This window comes from Hevea brasiliensis, chromosome 9 (assembly GCF_030052815.1).
Source record: "Hevea brasiliensis isolate MT/VB/25A 57/8 chromosome 9, ASM3005281v1, whole genome shotgun sequence".
Classification (NCBI taxonomy): Eukaryota; Viridiplantae; Streptophyta; class Magnoliopsida; order Malpighiales; family Euphorbiaceae; genus Hevea; species Hevea brasiliensis.
The window spans coordinates 78,137,735-78,158,735 of NC_079501.1; the positions used below are offsets into that span (position 1 = coordinate 78,137,735).

The 21,001-nt window shown below is 33.0% G+C and overlaps 1 protein-coding gene across 3 annotated transcripts in view; it reads left to right on the forward strand.

Moving 5' to 3' along the window:
* Positions 1 to 7,544: 7,544 nt before the first annotated feature.
* Positions 7,545 to 21,001, forward strand: part of LOC110638005 (uncharacterized) — a 61,295-nt gene continuing 47,838 nt past the window's right edge. For 2 of the 3 annotated variants that reach the window (XM_058153811.1, XM_058153813.1), the window contains exons 1-2: positions 7,545 to 7,823; positions 7,924 to 9,063. In XM_058153811.1, coding sequence (XP_058009794.1) covers positions 8,351 to 9,063 — 713 coding nt within the window. In that variant the 5' untranslated portion in view covers positions 7,545 to 7,823; positions 7,924 to 8,350. Of the gene's footprint in view, positions 7,824 to 7,923; positions 9,064 to 10,571; positions 10,873 to 21,001 lie in introns of those variants that run through there. The other variant, XM_058153812.1, reaches the window with a different exon arrangement.

Here is a 21,001-nt window from a genome sequence, read left to right on the forward strand (position 1 = left end):
CAAATTTTCCTCTTGTCCTCCAACAATTATTTTCTTTTAATTTTAAGTTAAAATCTAAGCTACTTGAACCAAAAACATAGCAATTAAACTAAGAAATGGAAGTTTGCTTACTAACCTTACTTTGAATTTTCACCTCTTCAAAACCTCTTCCTTTCTTCTTCTTTTTGTTGTCAAGTTCCCTATCAAAACTTGAAATCAAGATTTAATGATGGAAGTTTAACTTTCTATGGTGGAATTTAAGGTTTGTTCAAGCTCAAAATGAGCTTCCATGGAATTTTGGTGATGGAGAGGTGAGAGAGAGATGGTTCACGTTTTTGAAAAAGATGAAGCCTTTTTTTTTTCTTTTCTTTTTCTTTTATGAATTTATCCTTTAGGAAGACCATAAATTAAATTAATTAAATTTTAATTATAATATTTATTGCATCATGCATGAGGTCATGCATGATGTCATCACTTTTTACTTTTTCTTTTTTTCTTTTTTTATTTATTTTTCTATTAGTTCTTTAATTTAATTCCCGATTCTAAAATTTTCTTTTCTCCGATTTTATTTGACAGTTAGGTCAGGAGTCAGCTCTCGGGGTCAATTGACCAAATTGCCCCTCGCCGGTTCAACCCGGTTTGCAAATAATTCAATATTTCTTCTGGCTCCCTGACCTAATTATTTGACTAGCTTAACAATTCTTTTTCATGATTTTCTCTTTTCTACTATGTTCGCAATAGTCCTAAGGACCGCAGCGTCACATTTTACGATTCAAAATTTGAGTTTAAATCGACTTCAATCTCCCGAGAAGGTCACCCATCGCTGTGACTCTTGGCTCATTTAACTTCTTATGTTCTGTTTTTCTTATTTATACTTAACTAATTGGCAATTACTAATTATTTGTGTTCAGAGCTTATCTAGTTGTCTTAAGTATGGTTCTAATCCTCTTATTTGTCCGGACCGACTCCGGTCACCGGAATAGTGAAATATACCAGGCTATACAAATAGGGGTGTTATAGTTGTAAAGTATTGATGTAGATGAATGTTATATGTATGTGGAGGACAAATTGAGCAGTTGTATCAAAAGAGTTATAGATAAATGTTGTAAAGTTATTTTTGAGACTTATGTAAATTTAATTTTTGTAATATTAATTTTAATATCTCCAATGAATGTATATTTGCAATCAAATGTTTCCTTGAGATGTAAATGAAGAATTATTATTCTTTTGAATTTGAATGAATAAAATCTTTTAGTTGAATATTACTACATTTAAATGATGATATATGATGATTTCAACAGGTTATAAATTTTGGTTTTGTTAAAGTTTTAACCGTCACCACGTAGTTTTTTCGCAAAATAAAATAAAACAAAATGTTTTGATTCGTTTAAAATCCCTTATAGTATATTTAATGGGTTATTGATAGGCGAAGTTTGGCAATTCATTAGGCATATACGGGATCATGTATACCTCACAGAGGGGTAAGGTGTGACGGTTAGAACCCGTAACAAGCATAAAAACTGTTAAACATAACACTTTTTTCATAATAACTAAAAAAATTTAGCAACTTAAGTCAAAAAAATTTGAATATTTACATTAAAACATAATACACATTTCTTTTAGAATGGTTCAGAATTTGAACCTTTTCTCATCATCCGAAAAAGAAATCCAAGTGTGGATTTTACATACATACATAGGGAACAAGTACATACTTGAACAAATTCTAGTACATATCCTTACAACCATGCACAGTATCTACCCATTTAAAATTACATGTCTAATCTAAAACATTAATCACACAAATGAAACTCTATAGCTTCTCCTGCTACTAGCTCTCCTAGAAAGCATCTTTATCCCACAACTTAGCATTTGGGGAAAAGGGAAAGGGGTAATCTTCTAAAAGCTCAGTGAGTAAATCAACTAATCATACATCAATCATCTTTCTCATTTCATTTATATGCAATACATCATCCAAATGAATTTTCACATCATAAATATTTCACATAAGATAGACTTGTCACTAGTGGCCTCCTAGATCTAATTTGCTTGGCTCATATAAAGGCTCCTTAGGACTTTCCATTAAATCAATAACATATCCAATATGCTCAACCCATATAGAGTCTCCTTAAGACTTTCACTTAAAAATAGTGAGCCACAGGCTTGGTCTTATCACCACATATCATGCATGATCATCTTGTAGCACATAATATATCCATATAATAGGGAAGGCCAGTGAGTCATCCAAGGTCCATCGTGCATCAACAACAAATATTCAAAAATGCAACATATTTGTGTTTTAGATACATACATCCTAATAAATAATAAAATGATGCATGTGGATAATCATGAGTTTCATTTAAATACATTTACATTCATTGGAGTCAGTGTTACTCACCTCTTGTAGCCTATCACATACCTCACTTGAATGATAGCTAGCCTTGGATCCTTAGCTTCCCAAATCCCTAAAAAACAATCCTATAAATTGAAGGAGAGGAAGCATGTTGATAGGTGAATTAGAGCATTGAATTTCAAAATTTTTCTTCTAGGGTTTCATGCATCATGCCACATCCATTATGTGCCTAATTAATTTCAATGCTCAATTGTATATTAAAACACTTTTAATATGTATTTGGATCTATGTTTGCCATTCAAGATTGTGAATTAACAAATTAATTCAATTAAACCCTAATTTGAAAGAAGAATTTGTGCACTAACCTGTTTGATGTACAATAGATGTAATTGACACCTTTAGGAAGCACCTAGGACCCCAAATGTTCCATCTAGCTTATCCACACCAAGATCACCAATGGACAGCCCCTTATCTTGCTTTTCAAGCCTTGCCAACCAATTATAAATTGGGAATTTGCCTTTAGAGAGGTTGTAGATGCGTATAGGACATTAGAAACAATTTCTAGCAATTTTAATACAAAGGAATTTGGGCAATTCTCTTTGAATTGAAGAGAAAAGAAAAAGAGGAGATGGAGAGGAATTGGTGCTGCCACACATAAGAAAAGATGAATATATTTGTTTCTTCTTTTGTTTTCCCTTTTATAGTTAGGTCATCACTTAAAACCCTTGCCACATGTCATCACCTCATTGCATCTTATTTTAATTGACTTAATCACCTTAAGCCAAATGTCAAAGCTAGATTTAATATTGACTTTGATCACCTTGCATGATAGAAAGACAAATGGCAAACTTATATGGTGCCATGTGTCACCATCTCATGGTGCCATGTGTCACCATCTCATGGTGCCATGTGTCACCCTATGAAATGACCAAATTACCCTTGTGTTGTAATTTTGGTTCTCAACCTAAAATCATTATTTCTCCTCTTCTAATCAATTTATATCAAATATAAATTAATTAATCTCCATTAATTAATTTCTCAAAATTAAATTCATATTTAAACACTTTAAATATAAATTTAACTTATATTATACATCCAATAACCTAGATTTAGTTTCAAGCTATGCTAGGGACTTTGCAATTTTATTGCAAACCAAACATATTTAATTAATCAATTAAACTCTTTAATTAATCAATTAAATCACTTTTAACTTAGTAATTAACTTGTGTATGTGTGTGACTTACTAGGCTCATCACTAATTGGCAATGAGATATGATATCAACTCTTAATATCATCAGAACTCTTTCTTACCATAAATGATTTCTATAAATCATTTTAGGCACCTCATAGACCATGGTTAACACCTAACATAGCATGCCATGGCCACCCAATCAGTAATAAGGAATACCTTAAATGAACCTATAATCATATGTTACCATGCACTAAAATCTCTCTGTTACAAAATCCCAATTCCAGCTGGAGTCATGGTTAATGTTAAACCCCATTTGCTATGAACATTATGTTCTCTTTTAATTACAGTTCTTGATTAACAAGATTTTCTTATCAGAAACTCTTTTCTGATAAATCTGTCTGTCCTAGCCAGGAACTTAAAACATCAAGAATAATTAAATGAACATAGGATTTTATCCCTATTTACTTAGGGTAACAGATTCCATCTTGATCAACACCTACCTCCATATATAACTAGTAGGAACCAACACATACCCATATACCCATACACAGTACAAGTATGAAAGCAGTATCAAACTCAAACCACCTATATGCAAGATAAATGTATTATCTCAGGTCTAAAGATTATATGCACTGATATGATTTATGACAATGCATTGACAAGAGTAAACTCCACGTGCTTGTCATAAGTGTCACTGGCTCGGCCTACTTATCATGTATAAGTGCCTATCATGTTTGTTATATGGCATGAGACTCACCATTCCATCTTATCTATATCTCATATATATAACTTGGGAATAAACATAATTACAATCTTTCTGGATCATTCATGTCCTTATTGTGAAGTATCCTCTACGAACCAATTTATAATACTTTGTGCTAGAAATATTGTCACTCATATTCTTAACAACTTAAGAATAGAATTTCAAACAAAAAATCAATGGACCTTTTCTATTACACATAAATACATTATGTAAACAGAAAAGTGAAATTGCATTTTGTTAATAAAATATGTACTAGATACATACAAAAGCTCTATACATAAATTAAACAATCTATTTTAAATCCTTTTGGACCCAAAAATAAAGTTTTGGAACCTTAGAAAAGAAGGGGAAATAAGCCTGGCAGAACCCACTTCAGTGACCAAAATCTTGGACTTTGGCTACTCTTTTCAAGTGGTAGCTACTGCAGCAGTTGAAGTCTTAGACTTTGGCTATTGAAGTCTTGAACCCCAAACTCACTTGATGTATAAAAGCTACTATAGTTGCCGAAACATTGGTTTTTAGTAGTTAAATCTGGGCATGTTCAAAATTCTCAAGTTGAATTTTGCAGAACTTCAGCCCACAAACACATTAATCTCAATCTCAAGGCTTCAAAAACATGATCAAACCTTACAGCAAATTTCTAAAGCATACAACAACAACTTAAAAACATCTCATTGAGCTTACATGCAACCATCAAAGATAAGAATTAATTTTTCTCCTAACTTAACTCAAGAAAACATTAAGGATCACATACCAAACTTAACTAAAAAACCTATATTACTTTAGACTATGTAAGAACTAACTAGTATAAGCCTTTAAGATTTGGAACTTTGACCAAATTCTCACAATAAATGATACAATTGCAATAAAAAAAAGTCAAAAACCCCAACACGCATCAACTCTCAATTATACCAAGATTAACGCTTCTCAAACCTTACATGCAAATAAAGCTATACAACCTAACACTCATAAACATGCTTGGATCCTTCTAAAAGATCAAAAAGAAAAGAAGAATTACTTATTTTCCCTTAAGCTTAAGAAAGAAGAGAATTGATGAATGAAGTCTTTAATTCACCATTGATCTTAAAACGTCCCAAGGATTCCAAGCCTTCAAACACATAATTACCCTAACAAAGACTCACTCATACCATTGCATGTAATAGTACTGTAAAGAGGGAGAGGAGATTTGACTTTCTTTGAAAAAATAAAACCAAGTGGGCTATATATACCCCTACTGTCTAGGGGACTTTTGATTGTTAAAAGTCATGCTTCCAGACGTTGAAATTTGTTCTGTTAAAAAAGAGAACTTAAGTTCTTCCACTCACCCAACACATGAATTTGGACTCCCTACCTTCCATACTTACTCCTACATACAGCCATAAACACATACATATATACATACACTTTCCACCACCATTCCTTTATATGTGGAATCTTCAATTTTTCCAGAATATTCCATTAATGACAGAAATTTTGACACTAAAAAATGATGGATATTACAATAAGTCTCTCGCTCGGGGGTGCCCACTACAACCTTAGGATCAAAATTAGGAATATCACTCAAAGAAGTTCCCACATATGCATTGCAATGTGTCTCTTAGAAGTCCTAGAGAGAATCCATAAGCCGTAAAAATAAATTACCTCAAATAAGTTCTGACAAAAGGATGATGAAGATTTTCAACGAGAAATGAAGAAATAACAAAGAACAGGCAAAAAGCTCTCAAACACAAAACCAAAGGAAAAAAACAAAAGAGAAGGGAGTACCCCCTAAGGCATATATAGGTAAGTCATTTAATGGCCTCAGTTATTGAAAAGTCTCTTCAGGAAGCCCAAAGGATAAAAATCGATAGACTCTCAAAGGTACCTCTTTGTCTGCCAAAATGGCTAGTCGTTTCTCCAGATGATGTGGCATAATTGTAGTCATTCAAATCAACAACAAGACAATCAAACCTAAAGATTTGGACATTCAAGGGGGAATGAGGGGAACTAATGATGCTCCTCGCCTAAAGGGTGTTCACCTAAACCATGCTCGCCAAGTGGGTGATTTACGTATCACTTAATAGTAGAAATAGGCATTTGAACACAGAATCTAGAAGTGGGAGATCATACTAGACATGATTCCCTGATACTCGCCTAACAAGTTAGAATCTTAATTTAAAGATAACTCCTAACATAATAAAGACTTTACTAACAGATGTTCGTGATATCTGGAGATTTTAACCCCCTATCAATACAATGCTCCTAATCCCAATAGGAGTCTAACCAATGCTTATATATATATGAGGATTGATTTTAACCCCCTATCAATATAACACTCCTAATCCCAATAGGAGTCTAACCAGTGCTTATATATATAGGAGGATTGATAAGTACATGGGATCTGACTTTTAATCTCTCAGCTCTTCATTATCATTCTCTATAATCCAACACTGACTTGAGCATTATAACAGTGGTTAACTAACTCATTCGGTGCTCTCTTAATTTGCAGATCAGTATCCATGAAGATTCCTATGACAGCATCAATGATAAAGTAAATATTTTTTAATGAATTGATAATACGTATAAAATTAAGAATATAGAATTATAATATTATTTTTATTATAAGTAAATTACTATTAAAACAATATTAAAATTTTAATTAATATTAATTATAGTAATATTATAAATTAAAATTATTTATAAATTTAATAATGAATAAGTCATCACTAATATTGTTAGCGATAAATTTATATTGAATAGATAATTATTGAGAATATTAGCAATGAATAATTTATCGTTAAAAATCATTAGCAACCAACTTGTATAGAATCTCATTTTTTAAAATATTAGGGATAAATAAGTTTGGATAAAGTATTTACAACAATTTTATATAAAATAAGTTTTATTGCTAAAACTATTAACGACGATATTATTATTGTTAAAGATAATTTGTGGCATATTTTTATCATTAATTTATTATAGAATATATCAATAATATTTTTTATTTTTTATGTATTAATTTCTTTTTATTTTAATTAAATAATTTTTATAAAATTTTATATTTGATTAAAATTAAATATAAAAAAATTAAAAATTTTAAATTTATAAAGACTTTAGAATTAATTTAAATAATAAAATTATAATTATAATTAATTTATAAAATAGGGACATTTTAATAAATTAAATATATATATATATATATATATATATATATATATATATATATATATATATATATATATATATATATATATATATATATATAATTTATTATTATTTGCAATCGATTTGCATTTCCAGCTGCCTGCTTATTGTCACGGCAGCGCCCCCTCCTTCTCCGTTTCTCCCTCCGTCGCCATCCAGTCACCAGTTGCTACCTGATGTCTGTCTCCTCGTCCTTGTCCCTCACCATCGGCGATGCCCGAGCGTCCGATTAATTTTTCTTTTTTTTTTTTTTTAATTTTCAGCTGCCTAATTTTCCATCGCAATACCAGATCTCCTCTCAGTACCAGATCGCCAGACGAAGAGCAACCTGCGCACTGAACCCTTTTTTTATCTGGGTTTGTTGATTGGTTTTTAATTTCTGAGAAAATTTGTTGAAGATATACACTGCTGTCTGTACATTCTTTTTTGGTCATTAATTGGGTATGAATGCTGCAGGGTGAATATTGATTCAGAGAAGATTTGTTGAGGTTTCTTTCAGATCTGAGAACACCTCTCAGAAACTGAGGTTTGATAACTCAAAAATAACCGCAGAATTTTTGGTTGCTGGTATTGTTTTCTTCAATATTTGAGATGGAGAAGTTGATTTATATTCACGTTTTGAGGTTGGGAGAATCTTTGTATGAATCAGATGATATAGATAGTGGCTATAGGGACGCAATAAACGATTGGTATTTGTTGAAACAAACCGATGGTAATAATGGTGTTGAGATTCAATTCTCGAGAGTTTTCGAGGATATAAATCAAGTAAACCACCCAGGTCCTGCACTTGTGGACGCCGATTGTGCAGTTATTGGTTCTTCTATTTACGTCATCGGTGGCCGCAGTAACCTGACTGACATATTTTGCGTGCGCTGTGGCGGTGATGGTTGCAAGGAGAAATGCTAGAGATGGTTGGAAGACTTGTTTTGCTTTGCCATTAGCTTTCAGTGGAGGTAGATCTACTGTTGTTGATGGTCGTTGGTTGTATCTGTTTGCTGGTAACCGCCATGATGGTCTTCGCTACCCGGACCCTTGGGGTTTTGCTTTGAATGTTGTTGACAGCAACAAAGGTGAAGTCGAAGTAAGAAAGATAATCAGATCGCATTTATCTCGTTTTTATCCAGTTGCTTCAGCATCTTTGTCCCCAGGTACACTCATTGCCTATATGGGGGATGAACGCACTTTGTATCAATTAGATTGCTCAAATGGCTCTTGGAGTGTCTACCAGAAGGACTTACCTTATGGTTCTTATCCATTTCTCGGTTGCATCACATTTTCAGATGATGGAATTCTTTATACGTACGATACTATACACATGAGCTTGGATTCCTATGATGTTGCAAACAGAAAAGAACTTTGTTCGGTTGATCTTCCCCGATCCTTTTGGTTTGGTCATCAGGAAGATGTCGAGCTCATTGTCCTTGCTAAGGACAGGTTCTGCGTTATATGGCATGATGATGGTTATGATGTCAATGAAATATGCATTTATTATACTAGATTCTCAGTTTCTTATGATCTACCTAAGCCCACTGCTACTGTTGAGGATAACAGGGCTTTTCCAATCAGAGGCGTCGAAATACTCAATATTGTAACTCTGTAAGTTGATTATTCTTCCTTCTTTGCGTTCATAGTTATTTTCCGGATTGGCATCTCTTCAATATTCATTGAGCTGAAATGTGATAAGAGTAAGGAACCTGTTCAGGGGAAATAAGCAGAAAAATGGAATAGAGAAAAAGAATATGTGGGGAAAAAGAGAGATTTTATTCAAAATGATGTCAAGAGTCCAGGTGGATACAAGTAATCTGGATCAATCAACTAGAATTCACTCTTCTCGCACCCCAGCAGTAATGATTACGGCCTCCAAGCTCAAACAAAGCTGGAAAATTACAATTTAAGATTCCCTGCCTTACCTCACTATACCTTATGCTTTTAATAGCCCTCTCAAGCACCTGGCATCACATGTCCCTCCCGAATTTGAGCTAACCAATTGTTGCTAGACTGGATGGAATCTTCTAGTTCATTCTTGCTTATTCCAGAAGCCTCTAGATCTTTCTTGCTTCTTCTAGAGTAAACCACCCAAGTCCTTTTAGCCCTTTCCTTTGGTTCTGGTGAACCCTCTTTTGCCCGACAAAATGGCATTTTGCCTTTCCAACCTTTTTATGATTTGGCCTATGCTTGATCCAGTATTGCCTGATTCATGGTTTGCCATGTATCGTGGTATGGGTATGGTTCTCAATGTTTCATGGTGTGGATATGGGTACGGGATAAGGTAGGATAGACTTAATTAACACGCAATATGGGATCACTATGAATTATATGCATGAAAAATATACAATTCAATGCAATTATTTTATAAACTTTAAATTATATGTATATGTAAATTCAAATGGTAAAAGCAAAAAATTCAGTAATTCTAATTCGTCGTGATTTAACTTTTAATTTATTGTGATAAAGCATATTCTTTTATAGAATTTGCCAATTTAAGTGTTTAGGCATGTAAAAGAATCGTGTTTGGATACAAAGAGTCAGAAATGTGATACAAGGTCAGTAGGAGTGATTTAGGTAACACCGTTTGATCAAGTCCATTTGAAGTCGGCCTAGAATTTTTTTAAAATTTTCTGTTATGTTAACATTCTGTTTTTGTTTTGTATTTTCCCATTTTTTTTAGTATATTTGCTGTTACAAAAATGAATGCTGCCATTTATGGTCTTTAATTTTATTTTGAACTTCACTTTTATAGATTTTTAATTTAAAAAAGGATGAAATACTTAGATTTGCTGGTGAAATTTGGGTCTTTGGTGGTCATTTGATCAAAATTGTTAGATATTGTAATTACTAACTAAACAACAACTTTAATTCAATTAGTTTTTATGTTTCGAGTATAAAATTGTAACAGTAAGACATGGAAGTACCCCAGTGCCAAAGTATCTCATTTCTGTGCGAAATCAGAAATGGCTAGCAAATTGGTATTGTATCCTTGCCTTGGGCATGCATATAGGGGTCAATGTTCAAATGTCCAAAATTGCTATTGAAATGGCATCAGCAACCTTGATGCCATTCTTCTTATTTATGTCCATTGTTCACTTATTTGTGCATGTCTACAGTGATCCACATTCAGATGCAATGGCGAATGACTTGAGCTGCGACAGTGGAGTTGATAATTAGAAGTTGGTAGGGACAAACAATGACGAAACGGGTGATTGGAGGAAGTTACAAGTTTTGGCAGTTCATATGAGTAATTGGAGGAACCTAGTTGAAATTTGGTTAGAATAAGAAAGTAAATCATATGATTTGCAAACTGGCAACTCTAATTTAGCTTCTGTATGAAGTGTGATCATCTTGCAAAATAACATATGTTTTTTCATGTTGATTTTCTGTATGGCCATATTTGAGGTTCTGTGTGGATATGGCAATGATGGTTGCTTTTCAGTGTGAGCTCCCTTTTGGCTGGTTTGTTGCATTATTTTATCTTGGCTCACTCTAAATCAAAATGAACTGTGTGGACTTTGGGAAGGTGAGCCTTTATACGTTAATGGAGCTGTTAATTTAGTGGACTAATTAAAATGAAATAGTTTTATTTATGGATCAAGTCCAAGCCTTCGGCATTTCAATTCTATGTAACTCAGACATTTCTTTTTGGAAAGTTTGTTCTTACAGCATTTTAATAATGGCGTCTTTTTGGCCTACTTGTCTATTTGGTTGATATCAGAGTGTTTAAATGAAACAAATTTTTGGCTGTTTTGTGTTTGGTTTTATAATTGTTGCGTTTCAACAATATTTCGAAAACATTTGCTGCATCCCTAATTATTGACATTGTGAGAAAAGCCCACATTGGTCTTGCTTGGGTCAGCGGTTTGGGGTAGTTGATAGTATGTATTTGATAAAATATATGAATCTAACTGCTGCTGATAGTGGATTATATTTTATTTTTTATTATCAACAGTGTAGTAGTAAAATTTACTGCACTTGTGAAGGAAAATTGAGATTTAATTCTTAGAAATTATTTTATTATTAAAAGGAGCAGCAATGAATTTCTTTGGATCATATGTGTATATATAAAAAAAAATTATTTTTAATTTAAATTATATTATCCTTTTAAAATTTATTATTTAAAGAGTTTTTATATCTCTAAATTAATGTTTAAATCAACAAGTTATTTGTGCTTATAATAAATAATGGATAAACATAAAAATATTATAATAATAATTGAACTAGGTAATAAATGTTTGTCATTATATGATAAAAATTATGTATATGAATTGAAAAATAATTATATTTAAAAAAATAAATTTTTAATTTTTATATATGTTTATAATAAATTAGTAATTATATGTCTATTTTAATAGTAAAATAAATAATATAATATATACTTTTATTAATCATACATAATTTTATTAAACACTTAATATATTTAAGTTATTATCAGCTGTTGATTTGAATTATACTGTTATTAATAATTTGATCTTTATATTTTTAAAATTATTTTTTTAGTCATTCTTTTTTGTTTCATTTACTAGTTGGTCTTCTTATTTATTTTATATCAACTATTGGCATTTAATAAGTGAGTTATACCCTTCATCATCTTCTACTTTAGCTTTTCCAATTTTTTCAATCTCTAATTGACTATTCCAGGAACCAAGACTTTTCAAGGAAAAATAAAGTTAGCATTTTGAAATTGGCACTCAAATCGATTAGGATATGCTTCAAGTTTTCCCAGTCTCCAATTAGACCTATGAAGCAAAATGAGGTAAGATTTTTTGAAATTGAAGTGTTTTAAATTGGTGCTTAAAACAATTGGGATATACTTCAAGTTTTGGTTTATGAACTTGTGGACTTTTGGGATTGCGGGCTGAGTTTCTTCTGATGACAACTCCAACCATAATAGTGTGCCTCGTATAGCCTCACTGACCAAGTTGCCACCACCACTTCCTCTAATGAGTCTATTGCTGCCTCTTAGTCTACTCCAATTCCTCGCTACCATGGCCCATTTAGCAACCAGCAAGTAGAAGAAGAAAAACCTACCACTAGAGGTCACGGGTAATTTGCCACATGATCATTTAACTTGGAAACTAGTTATTAGAAGTCATATGTACTTTTATCTTCGAGATTTGCCTCGTGCATCCCTAGGTTGAAGAACCCAACAGTGACATAGCTCACAATGTGCTGCCAAATGCGCTTCGCTCGGAACGGGTCTTGAACTCCCCCACTCACAGTGGCAATTCCGCTGGGTACATGAGAGGTTAATTCCATTTTTATCACTTGTTTTCTTATTTACTATTCATGGGTAGTTCTTTGCATCATTTTTACGATAGTAGTCCCTAAACCCTCATTCATTATTATATATAGGATCCCCTAGTTCCACTCTTTTTAGGGAAGAACATATATGATAATGACACTCGTGAATACGTATTATACGGACTATGATGATTTGGTATGGTATAAAAAGGTCCTTAAACAAGGTCTTCGCTCATGGGAGCCCAAGCCTTATAAGCCCATGACTAAATCCACATGTAATAACTTAGCAACTCCTCAATAAGATTACCAAATGATTGTATGTTATGTGGACTCATTATTCTTATCGATACGAACCAAGGCCTTGTAAGCGCGCCATACATCCCTTAGTCAATTATACTAACTTTGAAGGAGTGGCTGTGTACTATTTAGCTTGATTTGTATTTATGAGAATAGTAGGTCGCCTTGTTTGTATACCATGATTTTTTTCCTTTTTGAGAGAATAAGCGAATTTTGATATCCTCTGTTGATATACAGAATTGAAACAAAAAATTCTTAGGGGAGAGATTCACCAAATTCGCTCACTCCCTTATATCAAGAAGAGACTGGATAACATGACACTCCATACCTTCAAAGATGTATATGATGGAGGTGTGTGAGTGGAGGAAATTGAGAGATAAGAATACCTCGATCAGAAAGAATTTCAACCCAAGCTCATCCTTCTACAATCCTACCAAGGAATAACCCCAAGTCAACTTAGTCAAGCCCACCTACAATGTTAAACAACCTAGAAAATTCACCAACCTAAGGAAACCCTTATCCCATGTCTTCATAAAATTCCATAAGATAGGATTCATTAAGCCTTTAGAGCTAAGACCCATTCCTAACCTTGCACTAGAAAAATGGAATATGAATGATTTTTGCCATTATCACCAAATGGTCAGGCATACAACAGACAACTATACTCACTCAAGCATGATGTACATGACCTGATTGATAGCGGTCAAATCACTGATCTTTCCAAACCTAATACCCAAACCAAACCTTTACCTAACTATAACCACGTTCCTACACCTGCAAACATCAATATGATCCAGTCTGGATTCACTGATCATGAAGTGATGGATTCTTTTAAAGAAGAGGAAGAAGGGATCAAGGAGGTGAAAGTGGAGAATGGGGAAGATTGGGTAATTGGAGAGGAATGCCTGTACGAGATTATGGCCTTATAGGCTGAAGTTTGACCTGTTAATGTTTGGGACAGCTCTGATTCTGAGAGCAAAGTATGCAAGGCTGCTGTTGATGTTTGGGGAGATTCTAGTGAGGATGACTTGGCTATGGAAAATGTAACACAAAGAGGATGCCTTTATGGGAGAATTGATGTTGATAAAGGTAAAGAAATAGCCTATGAAGCTGCTGATGGAAAGAAAGATGAAAGTAAGACTATGGAAAGAGATGAAAGAGACTATGCAATAAAGCAAAATTCACTCGTGAAGCAATTAAAGAGGACTCTCGTTAGTGTGTCTCTTTGGAAGTTATTGAAACAATCAAAAGTCCATTGAAGAAGTTTAGTTATTGCCTTGATGCCTATGACTATGAATACTGATTCTACTCCAGAAGAGTTAGCAAACTCTATACAAATTGGGAACAAAAAAGGAATTTTATTTACTGATGCCGATTTGCCGAGAGATGGGAGAAACCACAATAGAGCTCTGTTCATTAAAGTTGAAATTCAAGGGAAAGTCACTAGTTGCATAATGGTGGATGATGGTTCTGTTAGTAGTATGCCCTAGAGCATATCATTTTGTATGTATATTGTATATATTTTTATTAATAAAAGGCAATTTTACTTTTCTGTTTACATAATTTATTTATGTGTAATTGAAAAGGTCCATTGATATTTTATTAGAAATTCTATTATTAAGTTGTTAAGAATATGAGTAACAATATTTCTAATATAAAGTATCATAAATTGGTTCACAATCGAAGATACTTCACAAAGGACATGACTTATCCAGAAAGGTTGTAATCATATTTGTTCCAAAAGTATTTATATGAGATATAAATAAGTTAGAGTGGTGAGTCTCATGCTACATAACAAACATGATAGGCACTTATACATGATAAGTATGCCGAACTAGTGACGCTTATGACAAGCACATGGAGTTTACTTTTATCAATGCATCGTCATATATCATATCAGTGCATGTAATCTTTAGACCTGAGATAACACAATTATCTTGTATATAAGTGGTTTAAGTTTGATACTGCTTTTATACTCATACTGTGTATGGGTATATGGACATGTGTTGGCTCCAACTAGTTATATATGGAGATAGGTATTGATCAAGATGGAATCTGTTATCCTAAGTAAATAGGGATAAAATCCTATGTTTATTTAATTATTCTTGATGATTCAAGTTTCTGGCCAGGATAGATAGATTTAGTTAGAAAAGAGTTTCTGATAAGAAAATCTGATTAATCAAGAATTGGAATTAAAAGATAACATAATATTCATAGTAAATGGAGTTTGACATTAACCATGACTCCAGCTAGAATTGGAATTTTGTAACGGAGAGATTCTAGTGTATGAAAACATATAATTAAAGGTTTATTTAAGGTATTCCTTATTATTGATTAGGTGGCCATGGCATGCTATGCTAGGTGTCAACCATTGTCTACGAGATGCCTAAAATGATTTAGAGAAATTATTTAGGGTAAGAAAGAGTTCTAATGATATTAAGAGTTAATATCATTTATCATTGCCAATAAGTAATAAGCCTAGTAAGTCACACATCTACACAAGTTAATCACCAAGTAAAATGTGATTTAATTGATTAATTAAAGAGTTTAATTAATTAATTAATTAGGTTTGGTTTGCAATAAGATTGCAAAGTCCTTAGCATGACTTGAAACCAAATCTAGGTCATTAGATGTATAATATAAATTAAATTTATATTTAAAGTGTTTAAATATGAATTTAATTGTGAGAAATTAATTAATTAATGGAGATTAATTAATCAATTAATTTATATTTGATATAAATTAATTTGAAGAGGAGAAATTATAATTTTGGGTTGAAAACTCAAATTAAAATTTAAAAGTAAGATTAATTCATATGGTGACATGTGGCACCATGAAATGGTGACACATGGCACCATAAAAGCTTGTCATTTGTCTTCTAATAATGTAAGATGATAAAAGTCAAGATTCAATCTACCTTTGACAAGTGGCTTAATGTGATTAAGTCTTCCAAAAGTAAGATTTGATCCTAAGGTGACATGTGGCAAGGGAGTTAGTAAGGGTTGACTTATGTATATAAGTGAAAAAGGAAGAAAGAAAATAAATTTCTTCTCCCTCTTCCCATTTGGACGGCAACACTGCTCCCTTCCCTCTTCATCTTTTCTTTTCATTAATTCAAAAGGAAATTGTTGATTTCCTTTGAATTAAAATTGCTAGAAAGTGTTTCTAGTTTCCCATACATCCCCAAACCTTCACTAAAGCAAAAACCCCAATTACAAGTGGTTGGCAAGGCTTGGGAAGCTAAAATTGAGGCTGCCATTACTGCCATTGATGAGCTTGTGGTGGACAAGCTAGAGGGACAACAATTGGAGTCCTAAGAGCATCCTAAGGAAGAGAGATTCATTGATTGTGTACCTTGGAGGTTAGTACTCAAAATCCCTCTTTTAGTCAGGGTTTAATGAATTAGTTTTTTAATTTACAATCTTAAATGGCAAATAAAATTTTAATGCATACTAAAATGTGTTTTGGTATGCTTTTGGGCATTGGAAATTGATTAGGCATATAAAGCACTTTGTATGATGCATGTAACCTTAGATTGAATTTTAAAATTCAATGTTCTAATGCCCTCAAATCCATGCTTCCCTGCCTTTAGGTTCTACTATTATAAGAGCATATGATGATACAAAACGTGTAGTGTAAGGCACTTTTAATGCCATTATAAAGGTTAGGCCAATTGAGACTGAGGTTGAGTTCACCGTGATTGACATACCAGTAACCTTTGCTTTATTATTGGGTCGACCATGGTATCACCCATTAGGAGGAGTTCCATCAACCCTGCACTAGAAGATCAAGCTGCCTATGAGTAGTTCTATAATCATTGTTTCTACTGAGGAGAACAATGTAGTAAACCTTGTAGCAGCTCATGGCCAACACATAGATGGTTTTTCAGATGGTTGGTATGATCAAGGCCGAGCAAGCAAGTGTTGAAGTGAGCATGGAAGAGAGTCTCAGTAATGATGAAGAAGATGAACTGGACAAAGGGAACAGGATTAGGTAAAACTTACAAAAGAGCTACTACTTTGCCAGAGTTCGACGGTCAATAAAATAAGAGTGGCTTATGTTATGTGGCTACTAAAGAAGAGAAAATGATAGGAGATGGTGATCATATCCCTCCCTTACATGAAACATTTGTCCAAGATCAAGAGGATCATCCACTAAATGGCTATCCTGAACTCATCTGGTATCTCAAAAAGGAGGAGCTGAGTTTTGAAATTTTCTCAAACATTGTCAAGTTGGTCAAAGAGGAGAAGAAAGGTGAAGGGCTAACCGAGTAGCTACTCATTATTGACGAGTATCTTAAAGCAATGGAGATTGTCCTTACTCTGCCTGCCACATCAGAGAAAGATGTTACTGAGTCCTTCTAAAAACAAGCCATTGAAGTGCTTAAAGTCACTTTTAATATTTTTCCAGAGTCTTTCTGATGTAATCTTTGAGAACCTTGATGATGTAATAATCTCCTCACTTTTTGAGGAAGACTCTATTTTTACCACTAAAAAGAATGTAATGCCTAATGTTTTTGCTTATTTGTGTGATGTGTCTGTGGATGGTGAAGGCTTGGAAGCATGAATTTAAGGGCATTAGAGCATTGAATTTTAAAATTCAATCTAGGATTGCATGCAACATACTTAATGAGTTATGTGCCTAATCAATTTCCAATACCCAAAAGCATATTAAAACTCATTTTAGCATGCATTAAAGGTTCATTTTCCATCAAGAATTGAATTTTAGAAATTTAATTCATTAAACTCTAACTAAAAGAGGGATTATTGAATACTAACCTCCAAGGTGCACAATCAATCAATCTTTCTCCCTTAGGGTTCTCTTAGGACTCTAATTGTTGTCCCTCTAGCTTGTCCACCACAAGCTCACCATTTGCACTAATGGCAGCCCCTAAATGTCCCTTTAAGAACTTGACAACCACTTAAATCTTAGGGGTTTTGCTTTGGTGAAGGTTGAATGGATGTATAAAACTAGAAACTCTTCCTAGTTGTTTTAATTCAAGAAAGAGAAAGCTTCCTCTTCTTGTATCAATGAAGGAAAGAATAAAAGGAGAGAGAAAAATGGATGGGTTGCCGTCCAAATGGAAGAGGAGGAAGAAAAATTGTTGTCTTTTTCTTTATTCCTTTCACTTACATAAGTCAAACTTTACTTACTCCCTTCCCACATGTCACCATATGATTTAATATTACTTTTGTTTGACTTAATCTCATCAAGCCAAGTGTCAAGGTCCAATTAAATCACTAAAAGGTAGTCTTCCATCATGGGAAGACAAATGGCATAATCACATAGGTGCCACATGTCACCATCTCATAGTGCCACGTGTCACCATGTGAAAAGATCATTTTGCCCTTATGTATATCCTTGAGTTCTTAACCCAAAATTATTATTTCTCTTCTTCAAAATAATTTATATCACATATAAATTAATTAATTAATTAATCTCCATTAATTAATCTCACAATTAAATTCATATTTGAACCCTTTAAATATAAATTTAATTTATGCTATACATCCAATAACCTAGATTTGATTTCAAGTCATGCTAGGGACTTTGCAATCTATTGGAAACCAAATCTAATTAATTAATTAATTAATTAAACTCTTTAATTAATCAATTAAATCACATTTTACTTGGTGATTAACTTGTGTAGATGTGTGACTTATTAGGCTCATTACTAATTGGCAATGAGAAATAATATTATCTCTTAATATGATTAGAACTCTTTCTTACCGTAAATGATTTCTCTAAATCATTTTAAGTATCTCATATGCCATAGTTGACACCTAGTATAGCATGCCATGACCACCCAATCAGTAATAAGGAATACCTTAAATGAACATTTAATCATATATTACCATGTACTAAAATCTCTTCGTTACAAAATCCCAATTCTAGTTGGAGTCATTGTTAATGTCAAAATCCATTTGCTATGAACATGATGTTCTCTTTTAATTCCAATTCTTTATTAATTAGATTTTCTTGTCAGAAACTCTTTTCTGACTAAATCTATTTGTCCTGACTAGGAACTTGAATCATCATTAATGTAACACCCCTATTTGTATAGCCTGGAATATTTCACTGTTCCGGTGATCGGAGTCTGTCCGGACAATTAAGGGGATTAGAACCACACTTAAGACGACTAGATAAGTCATAAATACAAATAATTAGTAATTGTCAATTAGTTAAGTATAAATAAGAAAAACAAAACATAAGAAGTTAACGAGCCGAGAGTCACAGCGATGGGTGACCTTCTCGAGAAGGACTGCGAAGTCAATTTAAACTCAAATTTCGAACTGTAAAATGTGACGCCACGGTCCTTAAGACTATTACAAACACAGTGGAAAAGAGAAAATCACAAAAAAGAATTGTTAAGTAGGTCAAATAATTAGGTCAGGGATCATGAAGAAATATTGAATTATTTGCAAACCTGATCAAACTGGCGAGAGGCAATTTGGTCAATTGACCCCGAGAGTTGACTCCTATCCTAACTGTCAAATAAAATCAGAAAAAAAGAAAATTTCAGAGTCGGGAATTAAATTAAATAACTAATGAAAAAATAAATGAAAAAAAAAGAAGAAAAGTTGAAAAAGTAATGACATCATGTGGTGACATAAGCATGATGCAATAAATTTTTATTTTTAAAAATTGAAATTTTGGGATAATTTCTAACAATTAAAAGGCAAATTAAGAAAAGAAAAAATTTGGTCTTCCTTCTTATCTTCAAGCTGTCCATTCTCTCTCTCCCATCTCTTTCATTTCCTTCATGAAACCTCCATTGAAGCCCACCTAAAGCTCTCTTAAACCCTAAATTTTGCCATGAAATCCCTACATCCCTTAACTAAAACTTGTGTTTAAGCTTTGATAAGAAGATTAGGAGTAAATAAATCAAGCAAAGTTAGAAGAATTGGAGATATAAATTCTACTCACTTAAGGTAAGCTAATCCAACCTTTCTTTTTAGTATACATGATGGATTTAGGGTAGAAATGGATGAGATTATATGAAGAAATTAGAAAAAAATTGCATGATTAGGAAGAGATGGAATTTCGGCCAGCATGTGTGGGGGTATGATTTGCATGGTTTGATTGAATTAGAGGGGAATATGAACATCAAGTAGTTGAATGATTATGGTTATATGTTTTGAATTAGCTAAATGCAATGAATTGGTGAACTAGGATTTTGGACACTTAGGGTTTAGGAGTAAAAAATGTGAGAAATTGTGAAATTATGTGTTTGACCTAGTTTGAGGTGAGAAATGGTCATTTGTGACCAAATGAAGTGTATTGGAAGTGTTAGAATTGAGTTTAAATTCGGATTGAATGTGGTCATGCTGCTGGCAGCAGGACCAAAGTCCCTTTGAGGGACCAAAACTGAAAATTTACAAGTCCAATTGGTATGAGACCAATTTGGAATGAAAATAGACACAAAATGACACAATTTTCATTTAGGAATCATGCCCAAAAAGTGACCAAAACCTAGTGAACAAATTGACCAAATCCGGATTTTCTCAGTCTGACCTGTACAAAAATGACCAAATGAACAATTGGCCATAACTTGAGCTAGGCAGATCTAAATGACCTGAACTTTTACCAGTGGACAGCTGAGATATAGACCTAAAACTTTCATGAAGAATACAAACCCAAATTATGCCATTAACCAAGTCATTTGGCCACCCAAAATTGGTAACCTAAAACTGCCAGAACCAGAATTTGCCCAAAAATCTAGGTTAAGTCCAATCCGGCAGCCATGATTCAAATGGCTATAACTTGAGCTACAAAACTCCAATTAGAGTGATTCAAAAAGGAGAATAAATTTAAGACAATAGAGAACATTTTCTATGAAGAAAGTTTTGTCAAATTCTAACAGAAAAATGACCAATGGAATAGTGCAATTTAAGACACCAAAACTGAAAATTTGCAAATTTGCCTAAAAGATTTAGAATTTGAGTAAACAACCAAAACTAACAAATTTAGTGACCAAAATGTAGTATGTGAGTGAAGTTGG